Source organism: Ziziphus jujuba, chromosome 8 (genome assembly GCF_031755915.1).
Source record: "Ziziphus jujuba cultivar Dongzao chromosome 8, ASM3175591v1".
Taxonomy (NCBI): domain Eukaryota; kingdom Viridiplantae; phylum Streptophyta; class Magnoliopsida; order Rosales; family Rhamnaceae; genus Ziziphus; species Ziziphus jujuba.
The window spans coordinates 11,987,021-12,009,482 of NC_083386.1; the positions used below are offsets into that span (position 1 = coordinate 11,987,021).

At 28.6% G+C, this 22,462-nt stretch overlaps 2 protein-coding genes across 2 annotated transcripts; one reads left to right on the forward strand and one right to left on the reverse strand.

Annotated features, from left to right (window-relative positions):
* The first annotated feature begins 5,952 nt into the window (after positions 1-5,952).
* Positions 5,953-7,750, forward strand: LOC107413478 (protein VACUOLELESS GAMETOPHYTES). The gene is made up of 2 exons (XM_016021433.3): positions 5,953-6,141; positions 6,729-7,750. The coding sequence occupies exon 2, from the start codon at positions 6,743-6,745 to the stop codon at positions 7,508-7,510; it is 768 nt and encodes a 255-aa protein (XP_015876919.3). The 5' UTR covers positions 5,953-6,141; positions 6,729-6,742; the 3' UTR covers positions 7,511-7,750.
* Positions 7,751-11,707: 3,957 nt separating this feature from the next.
* LOC107413469 (CASP-like protein 4D1) lies at positions 11,708-13,894 on the reverse strand. The gene is made up of 4 exons (XM_048470740.2): positions 13,790-13,894; positions 12,539-12,735; positions 12,311-12,434; positions 11,708-11,917 (listed from the first exon to the last, which is right to left on the reverse strand). The coding sequence occupies exons 1-4, from the start codon at positions 13,892-13,894 to the stop codon at positions 11,708-11,710; spliced, it is 636 nt and encodes a 211-aa protein (XP_048326697.2).
* Positions 13,895-22,462: the final 8,568 nt, after the last annotated feature.

A 22,462-nucleotide genomic window follows, 5' to 3' on the forward strand; every position in this document is an offset into this window, starting at 1 on the left:
GTAAAAATAGTTGTAAGTTTTAATAATTTGTTTAATAGGTTATTTTGTATGATGGTTTAATATAATATAAGTTAATGGAGAAATTTCAATACTGTGATCATAGTTTTTTGTTCCTTTTGAACATTTAAGATGACAATGATCGGAGATGATAATTTTCAGACATTGAATATAAAATCTGGTAATGAAATTCTTCTTTCCTAATTGATCAAAGTAATGATAAAAATAAAAATTAAAAAAAATCATAATTTCTTTAAATAACAATTTAATTAGTTTTCTCATATACCGTTCCCTAATTTATATTTATATTCTAATATAACAATAATAAATAAATAAGTTGTCGAAAAACAAATTTACCTCTAATAATAACAATAACAATAATAAAATGTCCAAAAACAAAATCATTTGTATTTACACTCTTCATTATTTTTTGATTATTTATTATTAATGATTGGGTGATGGACACATAAAAATTATTAATAAATGTACAAAAATTATTAATAAACGTACTTTCAATACATTTAATTAATGGTAGAACCTTAATTTAAACGGTCAACAGATTTGTTAAAATTTCAATAGGTTAGTGGGTTTCTTTTTAGTTATATGTGGATTATGATTCTTAATGAGATTGTTCGGCTCCTCATTGAACTAATTATGAGATTTTTAGGATTACCATAAGGAGATGATAAATTTTTATTTTTATTTTTGTTTATTTTGTCATTTATTTATTTCATTGGGATATATAGTTTTATAGATCATAATTGAATCACTTTCCCAATAATTTCTTCCCTTTTTCCTTTCTTTTGTACCAATATTTTGTATACATTTTACATGCAAATACTGTATAAACCATGCAATATTTTAATTAATGTGTTGTCAACTATGATTGCTTATAAAATAAGGTACATATTTGTTGAAGTTTCCAACATATAAACGTCAAAACTTGTAGGCCCGATGCATTAGACATCCACGCTATCGCTGCTGAATTTCAATACTATATAGCATAATACATATATATATATATATATATATATATGAAGTATGATATAACATGATATATTGTACGCTATATAGCATGTTAAAGTTTCCAACATATAAACGTCAAAGCGTGTAAGCCCTATGTATTAGACACCCACACACACCGCACGCTTCAGCCTTCAGTCTTCCAACCTTTCATGACATTTAATTAAGATTTGGGATCCAACCAAATATAATACAAAGTTAAATTTTTATTTTTATTTTCAAAATGAGAAGAACGAAAAAAAAAAAAAATATATATATATATATATAGTATATAAATATAAACATTTCCCATTTCCCATTTCCACAAGGCAAAGACTGAAAAAGAAAATATATATAAAAAGGTTTCTATCTTCTTCCTAATGCTTTCTTAATTTTCATAAAATCTATAGTTGGACATTTGGCCTTCAATAGGTGGGAGCCCACATGTACATAACCTTTTTAATGATTAATTTGATTTTCACTTAGATTCGGAGATTAAAAAAAAAAAAAAAAAGACTACCTGCGAGAAATAATTTATTTATTTATTATATTTATATTTTAATTTTATATAAAAGTGTAGTAAGTGATAAGATGGGTTTATTTATTTTTGTTTGTTTTTCAAACGTTAATGCCTCAATTAAAAAAGTTTGCATCTTTATCTTCTTCTTCTTCTTCTTTTTTTCTTTTTTTTAAGTAGATATCTTTATCAAAAAGGTCAATATGCACTCACATATACATGATTATTAACTACTAAATATCAATGTATGATTAACTACAAAATAATCTCTACAGAGTCCAGTCTACCAAAACATGAAATTATTATTCTTCCAATGTGATATTCTTATGTTTAACTAGCCCATATCAAGGCACCATGCTTTTATCAAAAAATATGTATATGTATATATATATATATCAAGGCGCCATGTTTGGTAACCAAGACCACATGGCTCAATGATGCCGGTGCAACAAAAACAGCTTAAGCAAATAGTTGACCAACTCTTTGCTGTGTCAAAACGATGAGTTTTAAGTTCTTTTGTTTTATTTTCTGCTTATGTGGCTATTTTTTATTGTTTCTTTGCTGATTGGCTTTTTGGGTTACACCCTACGTGGTGAAGTGGTTTTATCACAAACTGATATAAACAGCTTATTTTCTTGTAAGAAAGGCAAAGACCTTTATTTTTTAAATATAGACAATTGAGTTTTCTTTCTTCCGTTTCTGTTATAATAGATGTGGAATTGGACCAGAGCAAAATCTGGACAGGGTTAAGACCTGATATTTGCTCCTTGGTGATTCCACTTTGTGACTGCCTACGTCACTCAAACTGGATCCACCCAACTACTTCAATGTTATTTGGGTGGCCCAAACTAATTCGGTCCAAATTTGTCTTTTGAAATAAACCACCTCTTTTTTAAACGAAGCTTTTAATAGGATGGACATGGTTAAATTCGATTGGCTTGTTGTAATTTTTTTACAAATTAAACCAAAGTGAACCACTGAAGAAACCAAACTAAATCAGCCATTAATGTGATTTGATCCGTTTGGATTTTGATCTAATATTATATTATATTATTTTGTTAATATTATTAATATTTTTTTAAAAAATATTAATTTTATTAATTTAAATTTACTATTATTAATATCTTAAATCAAATCATTTAAAGCATAAAAATATATTAAAAATATAATTAATTATAATAAAAATACTAAAAGTTATGTATAAATATATTCCATTTAATCTGGTTTGGTTTGTATTAAAATTGTTGAAACTGAATTGGAGTAACCATAAATCAAAAATCGAAGGTTAAGTCGGTCTAGATCGCCCACTCTTAACAGCTAGTCGTAGCACCAATGCCAGTGGATTTCTAATGGCTTTCTGCCAACCAACTACTAGTTATGATAATATACATACACACACACACACACACACACACACACACACACACACACACACACACCGTATTTATTTATTTAAAGGAAACTATATATTTTTCTCTATTTTTTAGGTTGGGGAAAAAAGAAACTGGCAGCCTTTCAGGGACAATCCAGTTTTTTCTTCTTCTTTGTTTTTTTTTTTTATAACAATAATTATGAATTTAAATGGTCACAACTTCAATATATTAAAAAAGAACTAAACTGCATTGCAAATGACCCAAAAAAAATGAAAAATGAAACTGCTATTGGCAGACAATGAGGACCAAGGCTGCTAGGATTTCTTTACCACATTTATTATTTCTTTGGCTGGACAGCCCGTTCTAGATCTACCACATAATGTTCTTATAATTTCTTATTTTCTTATTGTTAAAAATGAATTATATATTCTTAAGACATTAAACTTCCATATCAATTTTATTATAATTTTTTGTGTTCTTACTTGTTGTTTTATTATATTACGTATCATGGTAATATCACTTCAATGGAAAAAAGGTGCCTTTTTTTTTATTTTTTTATGTTGAGACTTCAACTAAAACAAGTTTACTATATTAAAAAATACAACAAAAAAAAATGATTATAGTCATGCAATCGTCCAGATTTCATTCTCCCTAGTTTTTTTTTTTTTTTTTTGGGTCCTTTTTGGTAATGATCTCCATACTTTCAATACATAAAAACATAAATAAATAAATAAAATAAAACATTTGACACTATCTAATATTGTTTGATAAAATAAAAAATTCAAAGACTATATAAAAAGGAAAGGTTTTTTTTTGTTTTTTTTTTTTTTGTGAATATAAAAAAGATAATAATTGTAAGCTTCGATTTATGTGTGTATATATAAATATATATATATATATATATATATATATATATATATATATATATATATATATATATATATATAATCCTGATTACATCAAGGCATTTTGACATTATAAAGTATATATGCACTTTACATAATTATTCGTACAATTATAAGCATATTAAGATGTTTAAATGTGTTCTCCCAACTGCCACTTTTTTTTTTTTTGGGGGGTGAAATTGCAAGTGCCTATTACTTGATTGTTATTTTTTTTATACGAATAAAAAAAAGTTTTTATTTTTTATTTTTTATTTTTTTTTATCATTATATGAATAAGAAAAGTTCAACGGGTAGAGGATAACATGCCTCTGAAAACCAAAATGTTAGACTAATATGCCTATCATATGCATACGTCTACACTTATAGTCTCAAAAATATGACCGAGCGTCTCCTTAGGCTGCTGATTCTTGTTCTCTTCTTCTAAAGTGATTAAACTGGTGGACTTGGGCCTTATCCCACATGACTTTAGGTTGTCCATATGGTCAACGCTCTCTTTTTGGTGGGTCTTATTGGGCTTCTCCATGCGCCGTTTTGTTTCACAGTTAGCAGCATTGTGAAATCCCAAAAAATAATAATAATAATAAAATCAAACTAATTTCGAGATAATAAATTTAATTGTTCTCAACAAATTTTTGTAAGATATATGATTTTCAGAGAGAGAAAAAAAAAACTATATATATATATATGTGTGTGTGTGTGTGTGATGAAAAAGATGGATTGTTACATATTATATGAAGGCTTTTATTTGACGTTATTTGTTTATATATTTTATTATTGTTTTTTAAAGTTTTGCTGGTTAGGCAAGAATTACGACAGCTTTAGAAATCAATTTCCACATAATTTCTTCCCTATTTCCTGTCTCTTTGGTACGTGCAATCACTTGCATGCAAATATCAAATCCTTGATGCGTAAATTACAAGCTATAGTTTGTTGAAATTTCCACCGTTTTTATATCAGCGTGTGAGCCCTACGTGTCCAACACCCATGTCTATTTGGCTACCGACATTTCAATATCACAAAGCATTTCACATCATTAAAAATAGTTAATATTTGGCTTAAAATATGCAGAAAAAGAAAAAGCAGTAAACATTTCCACAACAAAAATCTTTTTTTTAAAAAAAAAAAAAGGGGAAAAGGAGTCTTACTCTAATTTGCTACTGGTTTCTTTTATATATATCATTAAATTCCTTGCAGTTTACGTGTTCGGGCCGACCCAAACCATGACTATGCAAAGATATGAAAGTTATGGGGAAACACCCCCATGGCTTCCACGTTAATAACACGAAAATTGGACGGTTTTATTACGTGGAGTTCACGGTCTCTTTCTTAATCTGCAAGGAGAACTTTAGGAACTCATTTTCAGTTAATTAAATTTCAACCCATTAAATATTGTTTTGGGGGCAAGACCAGAAAAAGAAAAAAAATATATATATATATATATATATATACACATATAATATTTTCACAGAAACCATAAAATAATTAAGTAATGTTTTCAGCCTAGTAATTAATCAATTTGCTTGACATATTATATATATATATATATGTTTGCATATGTATACTTTATATATATATATATATATACACAAAAATGCTACGATAAGAGAAGTTATTTGCTACATTAATGAAAATAATCATCCACAACTGTTAGGTTACATAAATCATATAGAATTTATGACTATGATTTATCTACAATATACACTTGTATATATATCGATCCATTTCATTGAGCTAATTAAAATAATGAAAATTAATTATATAAGTTAATATAAGGTGCAAATATATGATCTTTAAAGGATCTACATGCATGGCCTTGTCATATGTGCTGCATGAGTTTAGAAAATAAAATAAATCACTATATATTTTTTTCGATAAAATAAAAATCATAAAATGAAGATTATGTGAACCCAAGAGGTGTAATATTTCGGACAGCGCGTTAAATTAATCAAAACAAGGCATCAAAACCGACCACATAAAATAAGTTGTATACTTTTCTATGATATTTTTTCATGTAATATATGGTGACGGAGCGTTGAGACTGTTAGGTTAATAATATATTATATAGTAAGAATTTTTTTTTTCTTTTATTTAAAATTTCTGGGAACCTTTGTTTAACGCGATTTCCATCATGAAGCTTCTTTCAGGTCATTGTAACTTTACGAGGAAGCCAGTGCTCTCTCTCTATATATAGAGGATATTTTATGCTCGAAAAAATGCACGTCCAAATTAATTATTGCTATTTATATTGCTTTCTGTATTCTCTCAAATACCTATAAAGATTTCTTGCATTTTTTATTCCCACCGCAGCAACAGATATCTGATACGCTTCGAAAGCCCAAAAAAAGAGGTAATTTCTTCTTTATGCTTGCTAGTTTAAATTTCTCATTTTCTTCCTCCTTTTAGGAAAAACTCTTGAATTGATTGACATTTTTTTTAAAAAAAAAATACCTTTAAAGAGCCTCTAAATGCTAGCCAGACGCATAGCAAGTTCTGTTTATTAATTTACATAATATATATATAAATGCAGTAATGATTTAGTAGGTTATCCAAAATAAAATTGATAAATCATATACAGCTTTAATAATTTAAAGCGTTTTTTATTTTTATCTTTTAATACTAAAATTGTAATAATAAAATGTAAACTTTTTAATGAAAATCAATCTAATTTTTATATAGTATATAAATAATATTGGATTTTTTTACCCCTATTTAGTTTTGTGCCACGTGAATATCATATATTTAAAAACAAATAGATAATTCATTAAATCAACAAACTGTACGTATATTTTGCTCTTTATAAGAAACACTCTTTAACTTTTTTATCCTAAACAAAAATTTCTTTAATAAGAGACTAACTATATATATATATATATATAGATATGATTTGTTTTCTTCCCTTTTTCTAATAATTGAGAGGTGCTCATCATTTTCCAGGTTGCAACTCAGATATGGGAAAAACTGGTAATTACCATCCTAGCCACCAAGAGCACCCACTGGAGCTCAAGTCATTTCACAAACCCTACAAATGCGACGGCTGCAAAGAGACAGGCTTCGGAAAGAGATACAGATGCGACCGATGCGACTTCGATCTCCACGAAGATTGCATGTTTCTCGCCGACCAAAAATCCCACGCTTCCTTCAGAGGTTCGACATTCGAGTTCTTGGAACATCCTCCGCGAAAATGCGAACGAGACAAGTACTGCAAAGACTGCGAAAGATATTGCGACGCTTGTGGAAAACCCGTCAAGGGTTTCGTTTACCATTGCGCAAAAAATGGTCTAGATTTGCACCCTTGTTGCAGTAATCTCAAGCAAGTGCTTAAAATCGATGGCAAAGAGTTTCGGCTCGGCAAAGGCGTGAAGTCGAAATGTTTTTGGTGCGAAAAAGTGAAAGTTAAAGGCAGTGTTTCTGGTATAAGAGGCTGGTCTTATGTTTCATTGTGCAATGAGTACCGTCTTCATGTTTATTGTGCTACTGAAATGGTTTCCGAGGTTTGGAAAAGTAGAGACAAGATTGGTAGCGGTAATAATAATAAAAATGACTGTTTGGATTTGGAGAACTTGAAGCTTCCAAAGAGTTTGGCAAAGTTGAGAAAAAATGGTGCAAGGGGGAATAAGTATTGGAGGATTATAAAAGCAGTTCTCAGGACAATTGCTTGTATCCTTATGGGTGAACCAACCATTACCATGACTTGCCTTGTTGAATTGCTCAAGTAAAAAGTGTTTAGTAGTTAATTATGGATTTTCCAATAAGTTTCTCTGTTTTATTATGACAGAATCATTGTAAATAGGTGTGAGAGTTGTAAGAGACGTTGGATTTTTTTTATTTTATTTTTTTTTGGGGCAAAACTTATACAAGTTATGTAAGTTTTGGAGTTTGGTATATTGTATTCGAACCAAGAAAAATATTTTCAAATATCGATAGTGGAAAAAGCTTTCTGAAGTTATAATCATAAAGACTTATAAATAGTATTAAGAATATACCATTACTTTTAACCTCTAGGACCACTTATAAAACCATTGAACATTCATTTCTTTTTTTGATCCCATTTTTTTTTTTTTTTTTATCCAATTTTGAACATTCATTTCAGATCCAGGTTTAAACTTCCATTTCAATGAAAATCTCCTCTTTCTAAACTTGTAATAAAAAAAATTCAAAAAATTAACCTCTGAAGGCAAGCCAATTCTTAGCTGGCATATATATATATATATACACAGGAGAATATCCCTCATCTTTGGTATGAGTACATGGTTAATTTTCAAAGAAATAAAATAGAGAGAAAGGCATGCAGGGACTTGAAAATTGATAAACATACACATTCAGAATTCTTTAATATTTTCTTCTATTTGTGAAATATTCTTGGGCTTGTTATGGAGTTGATACAATGCGATAACCAATAATACTTCAGTGGTCAGAAATCCCAAGAGAAGTAGACACTCTGATGCCTATGCCTTTTGGAAATATTTGTTAAAGTAAATTCCAGCTGCTTCAAAGGGTTGCTGCATTTATTTCGTCATGGCAAATCCTACTGCAGCCACGGTGGCTAGTAAGTCTGATATAACCTGCCCATATATGCACTTGATATTAAATTTTATAATATAGTTTTTCAGTGAAAAAAAAAAACTTGGATTTACAAAGTACTAAAAAGCTTTATATCCATTTTTAAGAAATATTACAATTGATACATAGATTTTTTTTATTTTTTTGCTTTTTCTTTCTTGGTTCAGATTCACTGTACTCGCTCGGAGCTATCTAGGACTCGTAGGCCTGATTTCTACCTATTAATTACCACCTGACCTTTGAGCTTGTAGGTTCAATGGGTCGTTTTTGTGGACTATCTAGTTGCGAATGAGTCCACCATGTGATTCAGCCCATTTAAAGAAAAGCCAAGAGTCCAATTTAATTTGAGCTGACAAATTTGAATAGGTTTGAGCCTTGTGTATGATATAATACCTTATCTCACTGGATTTTAACAGGCTAGCCCATTGGAGATTGAATTATTTTTTATTTTTTTGGTTTTTTGGGGGAACATTAGATATTAAATTTGGGGATAAATAAAATTGCAGCTAATTCTCTCGCTTGTATAATACCTTAATTCCTGAATAAATAATAATAATAATACCTTAATTCTAAAATAATTAGCTTTTTTTTTTTTCTTTCTTTTTTTAAAAAGCTTAAAATGAAATGGAAATTAAATAGAATTGCATCGTAGAAGTTGTCACCGTAGAAGTCCAGCAAAAAGTTGTGCACATGATTTAATTCCCTCTTCATTTTATAAATTGAAATGGCAGTTTGCGACGATGCATATGCAATCCCAATAATAATTGTGAACAGCATGTATCTGCAATTTCAATTGGCTAAAACGTATGATTAGAAGAAAAGTAAAAATATTTTAAAACTTAATTTGATAAATGGATCCCAAAAAAAAAAAAAAGAAAAAAGAAAAAAATGGGTAAATGAAACCATTTTGAAAATATGAGAATAAAGGCTAGGTAAAACATAAATATGCTTAATTTTATCGATATGCAATAACATGAAAAAAGTTGGATCTGAATCATCTTCTTGATATTTTACTACCAAAGCATTAGAAGTTGGAACTTGGAAGTGCCACCGATAAGAACAGAAACATGACAGTAAAAATCCTTAACCCTAGACTGATCATCCTCAAACACCTAGAGATCACTATTGATTCCATCTCTCTCTCTATTGAAGCTATTGAACATGGAAAATTTAGTGTAATTTTCTTTTTTTATAAACGCTGATGAACAGTCTAATGATAAAGTAATTATTTTTTTCTATAAAGATTCAGAATTCGAAATTTTCAATTCAATATTTAAAAAAAAAAATCTCTAAAACTTTTTTCATTAGCTACATATTTATGCACTCCAAATAAATCCTACACAACTAGAATGTTAAAAAGAAGCCGGAATCCAATAAAATGATTTTGGTAAAGGAAATATATTAGTCTAAAGAGCATGGAAAAGCACAGCGAATTAGAAATTAGGAAGAGGCAGCAAAACGGCGTAGTACTAATTTTTTTCTTAATTTATTTTTTGTTGGTCGCCTGCAAATTGTCATGGTTTACTTTGAAATTATAGGGCAAATTAAAATAATGTGCTTAAAAGGGTTGATTTATCACCAGCTCAAAAGGACAAGGAAAAAAAAAAAAAAAAGGGTAAAAAAACCAATAGAAATTCCGTGTAGGAAAACTAGCTAGGAAGGACTAGTCTACAATTTTCTCTTTTATTTTATTTTATTTTTTTTCTGTGTTTTTTTTAAGTCAATCGGTATAAATATAATTAAAAAAGAGCAAAGTATCATTTTTCAGAGTTGATTTTTTTTATCACTCTCTTTCCCCTTTGTTTGTTAATATTTCTTTCCCCACCCCCTTTTTTGGGTATCCTGTAATTTGTTGCGGAGAAATTGAGGTACATTTCTTAATTACTATAGACTAATTAAAGGTAAATATCAATTATTTTTTATGTCGCACGGTAAGTCCTAGATACTGTAATTTATTGTACACAATTTCAAGTTCCCCGTAAACAAAATTACAAATTTTGGTTTACTTCAGTATCAATGTGGATTGGAGAGTATGCCACTTGCCAAGCACTTTTAAAAATGTGTGCTGTTTCAAAGAATTAGAAATTTTTTGAGAATGTCAGACATTTTCTGGTCATTCTTTTGCCAAAAACAGTTTTCAGAAAACAAATGAGAAAAAACTACAAAATTTACAGAAGAGCTGCAACTTATTTCCAAGAAAACTCTATTTTATTTGATGAAAAAATAATAATAATAATAATAAAAACAGAGAACATTGCCAAACACTTGTGGAATATATCTGCATATTATAATCCCAAACATAACTTGATATGTTGTTTGTTTTATATAATTTTTTCTTCAAACTAATTCGTATGTTATCCTTTTAACATACTTTTAAAGTTAATTTGATCTTGCTTTTTGAATCAATTCCAATTGTTTTACTTATTTTATATGGTAAAACTTTAAAAGAACCATGAAAATAGCTATAACTAGGGTTGTTTGCTTAGGTTACATGTTGCATTTTTAATTTTCATTATGCCACATATCAGACAATTAAAAAGAAAAATAAAATAAAATAAAATCCAACCCTCCAGCCTAGCTAAAAAAATAAAAATACTGAAAATGGTTCAAAGTTCATCCAGATTCTGTTGAAGTTAGGACTACCAAGTGAATGGATTTAAGCAGTTTGGATGTCATGCCATTTGGAATTGTTTTTAGTTTTTCATTACTATTTTTATTTTTTTTCCTTAGAACTTTTGCTTCACCCATATAGAATTGAGCTTTTTCTTCTAATAGCTAAGCATCTCACCTATTTATAGGCTTAGAGAAGGAAGAAAAAATCTATAATATCTTCTGTAGAAGCAGAGTATTTTATATATAGTCCTGTCTAATTTAGCCTGATCGAAAGCTAAAAATGATATTTTGATCAAATTTGTGCTTTTTAGTTTTGGAAGATGCTAGATTTTTCTTTTTTTTTTTTTTTTCCTTGGTGGTAAATAAATGCAAGGGATCTCAAACTTAGGGGCTTGGAATCTTTTTCAAATGAATAATTTCTACTAGTAAAGTGACAACCAATAACTTATTATTATGTCATTTTAGGAAACCAAAGATTTTGAAATCTTTTAACATTTTCAGTTTTATTTGTAGAGGGACTAAAAATAAAAGTTGTGAACTTGTGCTAAATCAATATCTGTCTCATTAAATTTAAAATTGTCAAACAACAAGATATAAATATATATATATATATATATATATATATATATATATATATATATATATATATATATATATATATATGTATATATATGCTTGCTTACAATTAAATTTTCTTGAAGGCCAAAAACACTCTTCTCTTTTCCTATTATAGAGAGAAATTAATTGTTGACTCTCTTAGGAAGTGCGTAGGAAGATATAACAGACAATATGAGAGTACATACAAAGGCAAGCAGAAGAATGCACGCTGATGCATAAGACCTGTTGAAATGTTTCTGATAGTATTTTCCTGCTTCACCAAAACTTTCCTGCCTTTCTCTTGTAGCAATAAACCCTGCTGCAGCACCTGTGGCTAATAGATTTGAAATTACCTGCACATATAATATTGTTACTTTGGATTGTCAAACCCACATGGTTTTACATATTTGAAACCAACATAATTTGAAATATTCATCCTTCGGCAATTAGTTTAGTGATATAGTCTACTGTTTTTCAAATATAAAATTTGAATTTAAATTTCTCATCCAAGAAAAATAATTTGGAATATTCTCTATGTCATGTATTTTGTTAAGCAAATTTTAGATATCTAGTGACCACATAAAAATTAAGTAATCGGTGTTTTTAATATATATTAATTTTGTATAATTTAAGATAATGTATCTTTTCCAGTACAAAATTTCAAAGAAATTATTTGGAAAATGATTCTAAATTTGAAATTCTATATACCTTAATATTAACAAAAAAAAAAAAAAGTAATTAATTACCTTGTCACCGTAAAAGTCAAATAACAATCTTCCATCATAATTTTCATTCTTGATACGGCCAATTGCAAAGATGGTTTGCAAAATTGAATATGCAAGTCCCAAAAAAATAGTGGCAACCATATACCTACATTTAAACAAAAACAAGAAGATTTATTACAAAAATAGATAAAATTAATTGAAGAAAAAAATAGAAACAGTTTTTTTTTTTTTTTTTGAAATAGCACTTACTTAAACCCGACAACATCGTAGAAATGGAAAGATTTGGTCCGACCATCAGTGTAAGTTACTTTAAGAACATTAGTGAGAAGGATTACAAAGGAAACAAGTAGTAAAAGGATTGTTAAGACCCTCAAGACCAGAGCAGCAATTCGCCAACCCCTTGAAGAAACAATTGATTCCATTTGCCTCTCTTCCCTTTCCAAATACTGAAAATTCTTATACATACAAAAATTTGAGAAATTGCCATGGATTTTATAGCTCTTCGATAAAGATAAAAAAACATTGATGAATTAAATTCCTCGTTATTAACTACCTAAGATCTCCACTCCGTACCAAGTCTTGCCTGAAAAAGGACAACCAATGCGAACAGCTTCCTCTGGCTGCTTCACTTGTCCACTCACTGATTTTTTGTGTTTATATATTTGTCCTTAAAAAATTCATTGACCAATTAATGACCGGCCTATTGCCAATTTTATCATCTTTGTATTGGCTTTTGCCAATTGGCCATGCATGCTTTGATTTGTTGCTTTTTGGCTGCATTTAGCTCGATCAGAAACAGCTAAGAGTGGCTCAACGTTGTTTGCATCGTCCTAATTTCAGACACTTTATTTAATTAATTAATTAATTAGGTCACGTTAAAATTAAGGAATTAAAAAAATTTCACTTACATTAAGCTATTTATATTTTATATTTCATAATATTTGAATGTGAAAATAGAATAATTGAAAAAATCACCCCAAAACAAAAAAGAATTATCATACCAGTGAGAATGATTTATTTCCAAAACTTTCAACTACAACATATAATTAATCAAACAGGAAAAAAAAATAAATAAATAACAATACTATTATTTGCTTTCAATATTCATTTAGGGGAACAAAGAAATATTTCACAAATTAAAACAAAGTTTCAAGTCTTGAGACAATTTTAAACTCTATTGGAAAGTGCATAAGAAGAAATGACAGATAATATGAAAGTGCAGACAAATGCTACGGCTAAAAGCCTACATGATACCCATGCCTTATCGTAAATTTGATCAAATAATATGGATGATAACCATTGCTTTGTTTCTATGCCTATGCCAAACCCTGCTGCACCACCTGTTGCTAGCATGTATGATACAATCTGCCCAAAATTAAAAGATTTTAAATATCAATTTCTAATTTAAAATGTTTAGTAAATCTAACTCTGAATTAACATCGAGAGCGAGGTCTCAAACATATAGATTAATTTTGATATTTTTAGTCAAAATTAATGTACCTTGTCACCATAGAAGTCAAATAGAATGTTGTTCTGCTGGCTGCTAACTACAACTTGGTGGACTGAGAATGCAAGTTGCAAGATGGTATATGGAATGCTTGTCATGATCGTAGCTCGCTTGTGTCTACATATTTATTAATTTACCATTCAATATTCTAAAGGGAAAAAAATAACGTGTACTACATGTTACAAATATAAATAATATATATACGAATTATTAATAATAGAAAAAGAAACATCCACCATCTATTTCATCGAGCAATGATCCCAAACTCGAACTTCCATACCCTCAATGTTAAAATAAAAAGTAATAGTTAGGCAAATGAAAATAATCGAAATAGTTGTTATTATTTGCTAAGACAAAGTAATGACTCGTTATTGTAATTAAAGAGGAAAACTATTAATTTGTGCTTCACAGGTGAAAGTTTGATAAAGGCCAAGCCCAAACCTTTCTGTAACAGCCAATCAATGGACCTTGCGGGCTTGGACTCCGTGGAAGCATAAACCATGTAAAGCAACGACGCTCCCGTGGGGTTGTCTAAAAGTGCCACATTTGTGGAGCTTTTAATTTTAGCCCTTGGATACGTTGAAGGGCTTATATTTCATATGCAGTTTTAATTTCAATAATTCTAATGAAAAATCAAAATTATTATTGTAGATTGACATATCAAGTGAAAAATCAAAATTATATTGTAAATAATAAAAAAAAAGGCAATTAATTCTAATGAAAAAAAAAATTATTATCACCACTAATGAACAATCATCAATGATGATTTATATACAAAATGACAACTTAAATGGTTATCTTATTTTTTAAAATTTTGTTATTAAAAATAATAAATAAAATATTTTAATTAAAATTTATCACAAATAGTAAGGCTAAAAAAAAAAAAGCACGAGAAGGCTTGGGAATCAAGTTAGAGACCTTGGTTCTCCAATGCCAATGCGTTCCAAGGAGCATTATAGTTGCATTAATAATGTTTATCTAAAAATATTGGTATTAGTTCATTTTGTATTTTAATAATGAGAGTGATGAGATTCAAATTCACAATTAAAGTTTTGAGTAAACTTCCATGAACAATTATTAATTTTCATTGAGTAGATGGGCAAAGTTTATAAAAATAAAACAACTAGATGGGGAAGGCAAAGACAAGCATTATTAATTTTTTTTAAAACAACAAAAAAAAGATTGAGGTACTCAAATTGTTAATGCAAGATGAAAGATTACACCTTTAATTTAAGAAACAAACAACAAGATTCATTTGGGATTTTATTTTTATAAATAGTGAAATGAGGATCAAGTAAGGCTGGCTGAAGGACCAAAAAAAAAAAAAAAAAAAAAAGAAAAAAAAAATCAATGTGATGGAAATGGAGGAACACAGGGAGTGTTGGGCTCCAATTTTGTTGATCCTTTCAAATTCGACCCATTAAAAACACAACCCAAGACATGTTTGGTGAACATACCTTAATGTAGCCTAGTTGAACATGGCCCAAATAGGTAACAAAATCATAATTTTCAATAAATTTCACGTTAATCTCCTCTACTTTGTTTTTCTTTTTCTTTTCTTTTTTTTTTTTTTCTTTTCACAAATGTATATCTATTTTGAAAATCTTCATTATAGTTCTTTTGCATTTTATTTTTGTTTCACTTCAGCCCTTTATTAATCAAACAATTTGTTAACTTATAGTTAACTTTTTTTTCTTTTTTCTTTTTTGGGTTAAGCACTTACCTATTTGACTTAAAAAAAAAACATTTTTAAAATTCTTTTACTTATTTATATAAACTAATAAATCCATTTATTATTTTCATTTTTCATATTTTTATATTTGTTTTCAAATATTAAAAAAAAAAATCTAAGGTGGGTCCTACCCACAATCCCATGAAAAAATCAATAATATGCAAAAAAGTTGATAATATTTAAATAATGTTGGCGAAGACATCATCTACAATGAACGTATGGATTATAAAAATTAACATAACATATATGCATTAATATAAACATTCTTTTAAAGTTTAAACATTGCTAGGGAAATGTTTATTTTTAAAGTCTTTGTAAATATTATGATTTTCTTTAAAAACAAAGTTTTTTTGAAAAACATATTTTTTTAAAAAAAGAGAAAAAATTACCATATATTTTAGCCTTTTTTTCCATTGCGTATTCAATAATTTCCAAATGGAGTCCGATCCCATGCCATATAAGAGAAGACACAGCCATGCAATGGTAATTTGGAAATTTAAAAATGATCTTCTTATGGAAATTACATACAAACAATTACATGTAGATTACCCCATCTTAAAATATCTAGTACACTTCTACACAATACAGCAAAACTTCATCTGCGCATCTATAATTAATGTATTTACTAATTAGATCTAACCTCGAAGAACCATATATATGGTGTATACGTATACAATAACAAATAATAGTCTTATATGATATTATGCTGTCTATCATATAAATATATATATATATATATATATATTTAAAACATTGCCATTATTCAAATTACTGTGAAGGACAAGAGCAAGAATAATGGAATTCCAAAAATTCTTCTGCTCACTCTAGCTGCAATGGTTATGGTTTCTGTTGTAGTTAGTGCTAGAACTCTCTCTTCCATTTTCCTTACAGGTATACTAAATTTTGGGTATCTCATAAAAGTATTATACTCTTCACTCACAATTAAACGTATTTTAAATATAAGTATGTAAATTTTGGTAATAAATAAAGAGTTCTTTTTCTTTTTTTTGGCTAAATGTAATAAATGAAGAGTTGTATATGTAATTTCCAGTCCAAAATATTTTTGCCTACAACAAGAATATTTTTTATTTTCTTTACATTTATAAAGAATAATAAATTAAGTATAGATTAAATTTGCTTGCTAACTTGCAGTAATTAATGTTATTTGAGATATTATTGTAGATGATGTGGGATTGAAGAAAGCACCAGACCCTTTTTGCTACGTTGAATGCACAGCCGATTTTGGAGACGATAAGTGCCTACAATACTGCATAAAAAGGAAATTCAGTTTTGGGAAGTGCATAGTTCAATCCCCTTCGGAAACCCTTTGTTGTTGTAGCCCTTGATCATATATATAGTCCTCCTATTAAGCATTTCAAATCATAAATATTAATAACAAATCACAAAAAAATATATATATTATTCATGAATAAATAGAGACTAATTTATATATATATATATATATAAATACAAATGTTTAAATCAAAACGATCTGCTAATTTTAATATTATATTTTATTTTATTAAATCTCAGTTGGCAGACCAGTGAGAATGAAAATATTGAAAACAGAGGTGGATGAGTCTTAGTGGACCATCAGTATGATCATCATTATTATCATGCTAATAATATTTTTTTTGCTAATAATCATAATGCAAGACTATGATGCATTTATCAGCAATAAGGATAATAAGCGAGATTACTTGCACAACCAAAGTCACAACCCTTAGTATCACACTTTTAATCCCTGCTCCTTCCTTGCTCCTGAAAGCTCCGCCATTTAATTTCACGCATATACTAGGGCTTTACTCTGCATTTCCTACCCTTTTTATAAACCAATCTCAAGGCTGTACTAATTTTAATATATATATATATATATATATATATTTTTTTTTTTTTCCAATTTTTAAACTTTCTGGGGTGTTTCATTTGAACCAGTCGGCTAAATATTCAGAATTTTTTTTTTTAATAAAAAAAAGAGTATAAAAGCCATGATATGTAATTAATATGCACTAACAGTAACTAATTAGTCTAATTTGTTAAAAGAATAGTCCTTTTTAACTCTTTGAAGCTCCACTTAAGGGATGAATAAGAAAATAATAGGATTCATTTATTTTATTAATTAATTATTAGTACCGAATGTGTGCTTTAAAGTGTTAATATTAATTGTTAAGAGCTTATTTAACATTCACTTGATACAACCCTTTTTTCTTTTTTAATTAGAAGAGGGTCATTGATATTCAATTATTGATATTATACCCCACGGACTCTTGTGAAAGTAGAAAACACGCAATTATATTGAAAATTTTCTTTATTTACGTTAAAGTATAGTTAAGGTTTTAAATATTGAAATTTTGGCCGGGATTTTGGTTTTTATAAGGGGTTAAAAAAAATTTAGATCTCAAATAAAAACCGATAGAATTTTCATAATATTTATCAAAATTTTTAAAATTTTTATCAAAATATCTACATCAAATCCTTTATAATTTCATTAAAAAATCCATAATATTTATTGGAATTTCGAAAATTTCTACAAAATTTTATCAAAAAATTCATAAATATTATTAATGTTTAGTGAATTTGTTTACCAAATTAACTACAGTGATAGTTGTTTAGTTTTTAATTGTCTTTTAAATATTTAATGATATAAATCAAAATGAAATAAATTGAATTAAATAACTTTAATAGGTTCTATTTATTAATATAGTATATAAGTACTTGCTATATTTTTTGTATAAAATAGATTCATTAGAAATTCATAATTATAAGTTAATAGTTGATTATATAAGTATGAAAAATAATAACATAAAATAATAACAAGGAAATACAATATTATGTAGAATTGGTATTGATATTAAGCAAATAAAAATAAAAAGATGATGAGATATATTATACTAAATATTAAGGACAATTGCATTTAATATAAGATTCTTATGGTTTATATATTAATAATTATATGAAAATTATCAAAGAGATATATCTTTTAATAATTACATTTTCACATTTCACATCTTAAAATGAGAATGAAGAAAAGACCAACAATTTTTAATTATCTAAAAGTTTTATGAGTATTGAGATAATATTTATGAAATATAATATAATTGTAATAATTGTTTTATCTTAACTAATAAACAATTTTATCAAATATATACTTTTTTTTTATATATTTTTATTAATAATAGTTTATTTATAATCATTATCATTTATTATAAATTAAATTAATTAAAAAAATATAATATCTGTTCAATATTTTAATAATTTTTAAAACCAATTAATTAAATAAGCTAATTCTAAAATTTTAACAAAATTTTTTATTTTTTAAATAAATTTTTATTATTTTCTGTAAATTTGTATAGATATTTGATATTTTCAAATATTTTTATAAAAAAAATTTATTTTAAATTTTTGATATTTTTCTCGATACTAAAATTTTGAATTTTGGATACAATATTGCCATTCATAATTGAGCGGCTTCTAAGGCTATTTTGTACCCTTAAATAAAATAATAGGTTAAAAATGTTTTTAAAAAATTAATATTATTATTAATTGTGAAAAAAATCATTATTATTATTAAATAATATATATATATATATATATATATATATATATATATATATATATATATATATATAGGATGTGTTTGCTTAATGTTTACAGTCTTAAAATTACTTTTTTTTAATCCATCAAAAAACATTAATTTATTTGTTCCGTTTAAAAATAATACATATGTTTTGGATAAAATATTTTTATTTTGTTTTGTCTTGGGCAGTTTTCAGTCCATTAGGTGGTGTTTGTTACATGGGACTGGCCAGGACCGGATGGGATAGAGTCCCAATCTGGTGTTTGGGAAGGAAAACGAAGGACGGGATACATTTATCCCGTTAATCAAATTATCTGAAACGAAGGGGACAAAACTGACCCACCAAAACACCTGGGTCACTTTTGTCCTGTCCTCTTTCGATGCGTTCAACCTCTCAGCCTCCCACACCCGTTCGCCACATCTTTTCGGTTTGAAGCCACAATTCTTGACCTCGAAGACGTTTCCTACCAGCACGCCAGCCACGCAGCTGTCAAAGCTAACCCTAACTCTGCCGTTGGCGAAACCCATTTCAACCTCAAGATTGTCTCCCCGAAATTCGAAGGCCTGAACCTCGTGAAACGGCATCGTTTGGTCTACGACGCCTTGGCCGACGAGCTCCAATTTGGACTCCACGCCCTTTCTATCGTCGCCAAGACTCCTCAAGAGCTCGAATCTCAACCCAAACGTCGACCAAAGTAAAATCCAAAACTGGATTTTTTTTTGTCACTGTGAGTGGCCGATATCTTTGCTTGATTTGTGGTTTATTTTTTTATTTATTTTTGAATTATTAAATTTGTAATCGTATATCTTTGCGTATTTAAGCATTTCAGCATTTCAGCAACCGGCCTTCTCTCCCAACTCCGAAATTCCAGCATTTCATTTCTTTTTCCCTTGCCTTTCCCCAATCCCTCATTGCCCACTCTTCCACCCTGTTGATCCCCAAGGCTAGTGACCGTATCTAACAGGTAATCAACATGAGACCCTTTAACAATTTCTATGAGACAGCTTTCTATTTAGTCATTCTTGCAAGAATGGTTGAAATTATGACAATGCAATATCAACCTTTTTAGATTGCTTTTTTTTTATTACTAGTTTAGACGCTTTTACTGATTTTTCTAACATGATGAAAAATTCTTCTGAATGATCTAACATGTCTAATGCAAACTTGTAAAGATCCGGTTTGTGTAATTGGTTTTTATTTTGGATTGTCATTGGTGGTTGTTTTGAATCGGTTTGAGGTTGTTGGTTTGTAATAATTCGGTGTGTTACCCCAAGTAGATAGATAGATAGATAGATAGATAGATAGATTGATAGATAGATACAAGCAGATAGATACAAAATGAAGCATACTGAATGAACACATTAGACAGATCATCTGGTGAATCCCTGTGATGAGCTGCAATTGCTCCTGATCTCTTAGCTATTGAATTCAGATGGCATTCCTAGTTGCAAGGTTTAGAAAGCAAAGAAAGAAACCTAGATTAGGAGACTAAATATGAAACATGGGTTTTGTCTTCTCTAATAAAAAATGGATAAGCTTTTATTTTATTTTATTTTTTTTCCTTTTTAACCTTGTAGAGTGATCTTGCTCTGCCAAATACAAAATCAACTCTGCCTTGGATGAAACACTTGTAGAAAAAGTGTGTTCCACTTTCATCTAAAAGCGTATCTTGCTTCCCCAAAAACCTTGCTTTATAGAACATTGCTTTATCACCTGCAATTCTCAAGGCTACTGCTTGGTTGCCTTGTCCTCTGCGAACTGGAACTGCAGAATTCTGCAAACACCCCACACCATGAAATTATGTATCAAATAATTTGCATTTGAAAGTTTGATCTTATTGTTTTTGGAGGGAAGGACTTAGGAAAGATGTTTAAGTAGGCAGCCAATAGAAACATGGGTAGAGTTGAAAAGATAATTCACAATCACTATTTTATAAAAGATTAAGTTGTACGTGAATAGTTGTCTGCATGCTATTAGAACAGAAAGGGATTTCTGTAATAAGGAACACCAAATAAAAATGAAAAACTGGTTCACTACTATCATAATCATAAAACTTAAATGCATACCCAATGTAACCAATATATCCACCATAGAACTGAAATGGCAATCCTTCGTAATCTTTTTCTTCATAATGAAATAACAGGAGCTCCTAAATATAAATCAATAACCATAAATCAGTATGTGCATAAGAAATCTGATCTGTATTTAAATTGTACATTGCATTTAGATAGAAAATCATTTTGTGGTTATTTGAGAGAGACTTTCAAGCACTAGTGAGCTACCTACTCATGAATATTTGATGTGGGCCAGTTGTGTATTTTGGGTTGTAAAGCCTGAGCAGTTTGAAATTTTTTAAGATTACTCTGGTGTTGCTGTTGTCTATTAGCTCTTAGTAAGGGAAAAATTTAGCTTAATCAATTCTTTCATAAGCTCTTCTTGGTGCTGAAGCATGGGGAGTGGTTGGCAGAATATGAAAATATTTCTCCTCTTTTTTTCTTTTTTTCTTTTAAAATTATTTTTCTTGTGGCTAATACGGTTGATAAAAAACTTATGGCTTACATCATGCTAAGCCAGATGCAGCCACTCTTCTCTCTTTCTCTCTCTCCCCATGTATATTTTTTCTCCTGGCTGTAATTTACAAGTGGGAAAACTGTTATCTGTTTTATGTTAGAAATATCCTTAAACCTGGCTATAGCAAAATAAGTGCCTCTCAAATAATAATAATAATAATAAAAAGAACTTTTACAAAAAGGAAAATGTAACCATAATAGTCCTTTATGGAAGTTATTTGTAATGTAACTTATCACTGCATATTTTGTGAAATATATTTGCTGTGCAATTTGTGAGTTTCTCATAAGGTTATGTGCATCTCTATTAAAAAATCTAACACCCCTTATTGGTGTCAACTTGTTTGAAACTTGTTATCAAACATATTTTTATCTTCATTGTCTGACAACAAATGGAAACATTGGGTGGCTATGTATTCTATAAGAAGTGTCAAAGAATGTTTTTTTGTCATTTGGCATTTGAATATAATTTGTTCTATAACATATCAAGCTGAATATGATGGCTCCAACCAGGTTCTCAGTTTTATATTTAGCCCTTAAAACCTTATATTATTCTAATGGTTATAAAATATGGACATCATGACAAAAAAACTGCAGGTTAAAAATATGCGAAGACTTATTATGAAATTAGAATATGTACATATATGGCTATATTAATAGTTAGTTGTAGTTTTCTTGCATCATATATGCTCATTGGCTGGACGGATTATTGAACATATGCATGTCAGGTGTACAGGGACATGGATTTCTAATTTTTATGTGTCCCACTTTTTCCTTGTCATGTGTCTA